The 6154-nt window shown below is 35.6% G+C and overlaps 1 protein-coding gene and 1 long non-coding RNA gene across 2 annotated transcripts; one reads left to right on the plus strand and one right to left on the minus strand.

Annotated features, from left to right (window-relative positions):
• On the plus strand, positions 681–1827 carry LOC107619589. The gene is made up of 2 exons (XR_001615697.2): positions 681–837; positions 1286–1827. It is a non-coding gene; the product is annotated as an uncharacterized LOC107619589 (long non-coding RNA).
• LOC107618913 (50S ribosomal protein L4, chloroplastic) lies at positions 2882–5635 on the minus strand. Its single transcript, XM_016321090.2, is given in 3 exon segments — positions 2882–3130; positions 4589–4997; positions 4999–5635. Coding segments are annotated over 3 exon segments (891 nt in total). The 5' UTR covers positions 5437–5635; the 3' UTR covers positions 2882–3086.

The following is a 6154-nucleotide window of genomic DNA, read 5'->3' on the forward strand; positions in this document are numbered from 1 at the left end:
TTGGAGTGTGTCCAAAGCCGTGACAAGTTGCTTGAATATGTGCATAAAAACTAGAAGTGTACTCATACAATAATTGAACATGTCAACTAATATAGTATCGAAAAAAAATATATCATACCCCTAAATAATTTTTTATTCTCAAATAAATGTTTAATTTATTTTCAAATCAATGTAGTATTATTTCAATGAAACTCCAAAATTAATATTGGATGAGAAAGAATAAATATAGTAAAATAGTTAGACAAATAATTATTACCATTAAATTCTACCATTAAGGATACGACTTAAAAATATTAAATACTGAAAAATGGCAGTTTCACAAGACAGAAATAAAAAAAAAAAAAGGCATTCAATAGATAAATTCAAATCTAAATCACAACATTAAACACCATAAAATAAATGTTTATCATTAATAACTAATTTAAATTAATTTAATGATTAATTTATTAATACAAAAAATTAAAATTTCGTGCATACAATAATTCATTTACTAATAATAAATCCTTTAAATAAAGCAGATCAATTCTTTACTTCTGAATACATGAGATATGGTAAAAAACTAAAAACTATCTATGAATGACAGACCCCACAACAATAATTACCATGTAAAAAACGGATATCGCCAGTTAAATCCAATCGATTCATATCATAATAGGCTGCTAAGAAAAGGTTATGTAATTAATGATAATTGGGAGGAGATATCAGGCAAGGCTTCGTCACGTTGGCCTATAAATTCATATCACTTCACACACAAACAACACGTCACTTCTTCAAGCGGCAGTGTTTATCTCAACAATTCTGTGCAACTGTGGAAGCTGAAGCTGCTTCATCAGTAAGGTAACTCTTCAATTTTTTTTGTCAAATTTCAATTCTATCTCTTTCACAATTACTCTTCTCAATACTCCAGAAATAATTCTTCTCTCTTATTGTTATTTTTTCTTTTTAGTGTAATTTATTTATTTTCTTTATAAAATAGCAAAAAACGAACATTTTCTCTAAAGTTGAATTTTAATCAAGTCTTTCAAACTAACCTGTTTCAAATGAGTCCAAAGATCTCGTTTTATCCCATTTGAATTGAACTGTTTTTTAATTAGCGTTTACTTGAGCTTATCCGGAGAATTTTTAACTAAACCTCCATACAAATCGATCCTAAAACAACAAACTAAAAAGCCTATGATCTGTTCCACCTATCTATATATATAGAAACTTGACTCTTCTAAATGAGAAAAAAAAATATTAGTAACCAAAGAGTTGGAGAAGTGCACTAAGCTTTGTGTTTTATAAGTTTTTGAAGATCAAGATCATCATCATGAGCAAGAACGAAGGCAAACACTACGTGGTGTGGAAGGGAAGGGAGCCAGGGATTTACAAGTCATGGGACGACGCTAATGCGCAAGTTAACGGCTACTCGCGAAACTCCTACAAGGGCTTTGACAACTATCCCGAGGCCAAGGAGGCCTATAACCGTCCTAGCCTTTGGGAGAGCGACAAAGCCTCGTCGCACTCCCAAAGTGCGGAGTCTAAAAGCTATGGGAGTTCCACCAGCGGTGTTACGTCTGCCGGATCCTACCAGTCTAATGGCGGTTCGCAGTGGCAGAGTTCCAAGAAAAGTTATTATTGAGGAAAGAGAATATGACTCTACTAATGAAGATAATGGGATAATAATGTTGTGATCAGTCTGTTAAGGTTTAAGTGTTAGTAGTATGCGTGTTTCATTTTGCTTTAGCGTTTTATCTGTGTTTTTACTCTTCTGTAAGACTGTAACTAATGAATAATTGGTAAAATCTTTTTGCCTTAATTTAGTTTTATATAGAATTATTATTCCTACAGGACTTCTATTCTCCATCTAGGGTTTCTTTCTCCGTCATCTCCATTGACACTCGAACCCAGAGATGTCCTTTACAACTAAAGATCATGGCACTATCGAACTTTACTCTTCAAAGTAAAATTCAAACTTTAGAAGATCCAAATCCAAAACTTTAGAAGATCCAAATCCGACTTTAATGGTTAAGATCAATACAGACAGGTACATAAACAGTGAAATAGAAGAAATTTAACCCACAAAATTGAAACTACCCTTTACAATAACTAAACACATTTTTTTGTGTCACATAAATCAACAGAGGGACGACAAATGACATTTGAGCTACAGCTCATCGGCGACACACGGGCCCAAACCATTCGAGTTGAGTTACGTTGGTCTGGCAACCCATGATGGCCCAAACCATACGGGCCAGGCTGCCTGTTGACAGCCCAAGGCCCTCCACCATAAAATGTGAATCATTAAAAATAAGGATCCATTCTTGCACCGACATAAAGTTGAATGGGATGGTCCAGGGTTCCGGGTAAAGAACTACCAAATTTAAATATTTAATACATTAAGAATGACCTCATCTTCAATAAGATTATATTCAAAGCTGATTAACAGCCTAGACACAGGGCTAAAAGATACGAACATGATTGCATGACAATTTGACATAGCAAGAAAATAACAACTAACAAAATAAGAGATCAATATACATGCACTTGAGCAATAAAGACTACACACAAAAAAAAAATTAGAATAACAATTAGATTCTCGAGGAATTTTTTTTGTTTTTTTTGTTAGTTTACCCAAACGGTACAGGTTGAGGACTAATTAGTTTTTGAAAAAAAGAAATACCGATTAAGTTTTCAACTATAACAAACAGGATATATATGTCCAATTACCCATATATTTTGTTATTTACAGTGCTACAAGTCCTACCACGTCAGCATGAAAAACAATGTAGTTTTGGTTATCTCTTGAGTTTTCATATAACTTTACCAATTGCTTTTTATGGTGAAGGGACAAATTAGTATTTTTTTTTCCCTCTAGGCTAATTAGTCCAAGATCAAGATCTTCAGAAATCTAAGTGTTACTTTACTCAGCAAAAAATTATTATTCAATGAATTACAACATGTGGGTAAAGGCACAGATCCTTAAACACTATTAGGATTAGAATCCTAAGAAAAAGAAACAAAAATTAAATTGGTAAAAACAAGAACTCAGGCCTTCCTTCCACTGTATCGACATTTTTTCCTCTATAAGATACGGCAAAGACCTCTCAGTTTACCACATCAGAATTATCCTCCTTGTTTGTTTCAGGTCCTGTATCCCAAATTGAATAAAGCATAAGATCATAAATTTATCACCCAAAATAACAAACTACTTCCAAGTTATATAAAAAGTGAAAAGTTGCCATTAAAGCCAAATGTGGATTAGAATGAGAAATGTATACATACAAACAGAAGAAAACTCCCCAAGTTAAGAAATAACATATAGGTAATGAAAAAGTATATGAAACCAAGAGGTGATCAGTCAAAAAGTAAACAACTTAACTAATTTATAATTATATTTAATTAATTTTATTTGTTTTTAATTTATAATATTTGATATTAATTGCTTCTCACCCCAAATTAAAATTCTGAATGATACGTTGGAGAAATAGGGGCGGGGATCACGGAACTTCCAACAATCCCGATTCTTAGTATATAAAAAAATTTATAAAATATATAAAAGAACATCCATTTAGTATGAAAAAGAAACATTCTGATACTTAGTTGAAGAAACATCCTAATGTCTAGTATAAGCACTATCCACGTTGAGGTTTTGGATTCACCCATAGGCATTTGGCTGGTTTTTGACTGGTACCCTCTTGGTTCCCTAGCATTGTTGATAAGTAATTCTATTGAACTACTGTATACATGGTAGCCACGATAATAACTTTGGAAAGAAAAATCTCAAAATAAACTGAATCCAATAACTGATGGGATTATCCAATATGCAGAAACACGTTGAATAACAACAATGTAACTTGAATTAAGTAACAGCAAGTGGAAACCATAGCTTTGCAGATTAGAATTGTAGTTTCCGAAATAAATTAATCAGAATGCAACACATTTTTATAACACTAGCAGTGTAAAATGGCTTGGTTATTGTTTCGGACTTGGTATATGAATTTGTATGAAATCCATAGTGCAGAGAATAGAAAAACAAATAATTCTCAAAGCTGAAGAAGTTCAAAACTTTCAATAGCAGCAAAACTCTAAAAAACTTTTCAGATCCCAGTAGCATCTTAAGTAGTGACATGCTACTATACCATTTGGACAACAATAACCTTCAAGATGCTTGGCAACACTACCATAATGATTCAATTACAAAGTCCTAACAATGGAACCGCAAACTTAAGCCAATGAAAAACAACAAATGCAATGAACACAATTCAAGGTAACAACTCTATCAGCATTATTGGGCCAATATGAATAATCTGGCAATTTCAGGTTAGGACATTGATTAGGTAAACACATTTATGACACGACGACTTTAAAATTATAATTTGTATAAACTTAAGAGATTATTCAGCCAACTAAGGGTCCTTGTTCGAATAGTGTTCTTACAAGCATTTTTCAACATACTTCACTTCTAACTTAATTCCACTTCAAAAAGATTTAAAACTAAGTATTTTTCTAATTCTGAAATTTTTGGGAGCCTATCTAACAAATCATTAACACATGTAACTAGTAACCGTAGCAAGTAAAAATTGCCCAAGAACACAAAATCAAGTACCTTCTTCTGCTACTCCTTCATCTTCATAATCTTCTTCTTCTTCTTCTTCATCATCTTCATCATCACCACCCTGGTAATCAACCCCATACCTCTGATTCAAGTAATCCACAGCAGCAGGTGTAAGCACAAGCTTATCAGCATTCAAAATATCAAACAAATTCAGCGTCCTCGGCGTCAAAACCTTCACCGTCCCAATGTTCCGGCTCGAAAGCACAACGTTCTCCGGCACCTCCATCATCAAGAACATGGCCTTTTCCTTAGGGTCCAGTCCCCACCGCTTCATCGCCGCAATGAACTCCTTCGTCTTCGGCTTCCCCTGAAACTCCTCCGCGAAGTCCTCGACCACGAACGTGTTCACCGCCGCGCTCGCCATCGCGGTGGAAATCGCAAGCCTCTTTTCCTTCCTGTTTGATTTTGATGCTCCAGTCCCTGGGCTTGGGCCCGAAAATGACACCTCCGCCGGGCCTGAGCGGTGTCCTGTTGGACCCCCTGCGGGCCCGGCCGGTCTTCTTCTGCGGATAGGGTTTTCTCCCTCCGCCGCGAACCTCGGCCCGCGTTAGGGTTGAGGCGGTGCCACGGCGCTTGTTTTGGAGGTCGGTGATGATTGCGCGGTGGACGACGGCGCGTGCGGTGTCGGGAGGGGCGGCGCGAAGGTCGAGTTGCGCTTCGCCGATTTTGTCGCCGGAAAATGAGAGAAGCGGTAGGGTTGCGGCTTTGCACGCGACGGAGAGAGAGTGAGAGAAGGGTTTTGATGGTGAGGGTAGTTTGGGGATTTTGGTATTGTTGAAGAAGATAGAGGAAGAGAAGAAGGAGAGGGAGGTTGAGGGTGGTGTTGTGAGTGAACACATTGTTGTGGTTTATCCGAGTTTCGCTGAGTCAGTAACTCGCACTTCTGCTGTTGTTGCTGCTGCTTCTATCCTATCCACTAAAGGGATAGATAGGGAGTGGTGGTTACTCGGGAAATTGGTAAACCAGCTAGCTTAACTTAACTTCATTATTACTGGAGACTTGAGAGTTGAGACCCTTTTCTTTCTCGTTATTTTTCTTTGGAAAAGTATACGGAACTAAGTATGACGAGCTATTAACTGAATAACTCAATTATTTATAATTATTTTATTTAGTTTTATTCAATTATAATATAGAATATTTGTTATTAATTGCTTGATATATTAAAATTAAGAGGTCTGCTACACATACAAGTTTTTTTGGCTTACAAGTTTTACAAGTCTAATAAAACACATGCATTACATTTAATTAACGCATTACACACTTCCACATTCAAGAGTAAATAAAACGCACGTTATTCAACAACTTCCTGTTTCCAAAGCGCACTACTCACTATACATTATGAACGACTATTCTTCTTCTTCCTCCATGAAAATAATTTTCTTGCCAAATTTGAAGATAATAGAACTTCAAAAATACACACAAACGATTACAGAAATACACCCAAAGGATTACAGAAATACACCCAAACGGTTACAGGAATTCACCCAAACGATTCTAGAAATACACCCAAAGGATTATAGAAATACACTTAAAGGATTACAAAAATACACCCAAAGG

This window comes from Arachis ipaensis, chromosome B09 (genome assembly GCF_000816755.2).
Source record: "Arachis ipaensis cultivar K30076 chromosome B09, Araip1.1, whole genome shotgun sequence".
In the NCBI taxonomy this organism is placed as follows: Eukaryota; Viridiplantae; Streptophyta; class Magnoliopsida; order Fabales; family Fabaceae; genus Arachis; species Arachis ipaensis.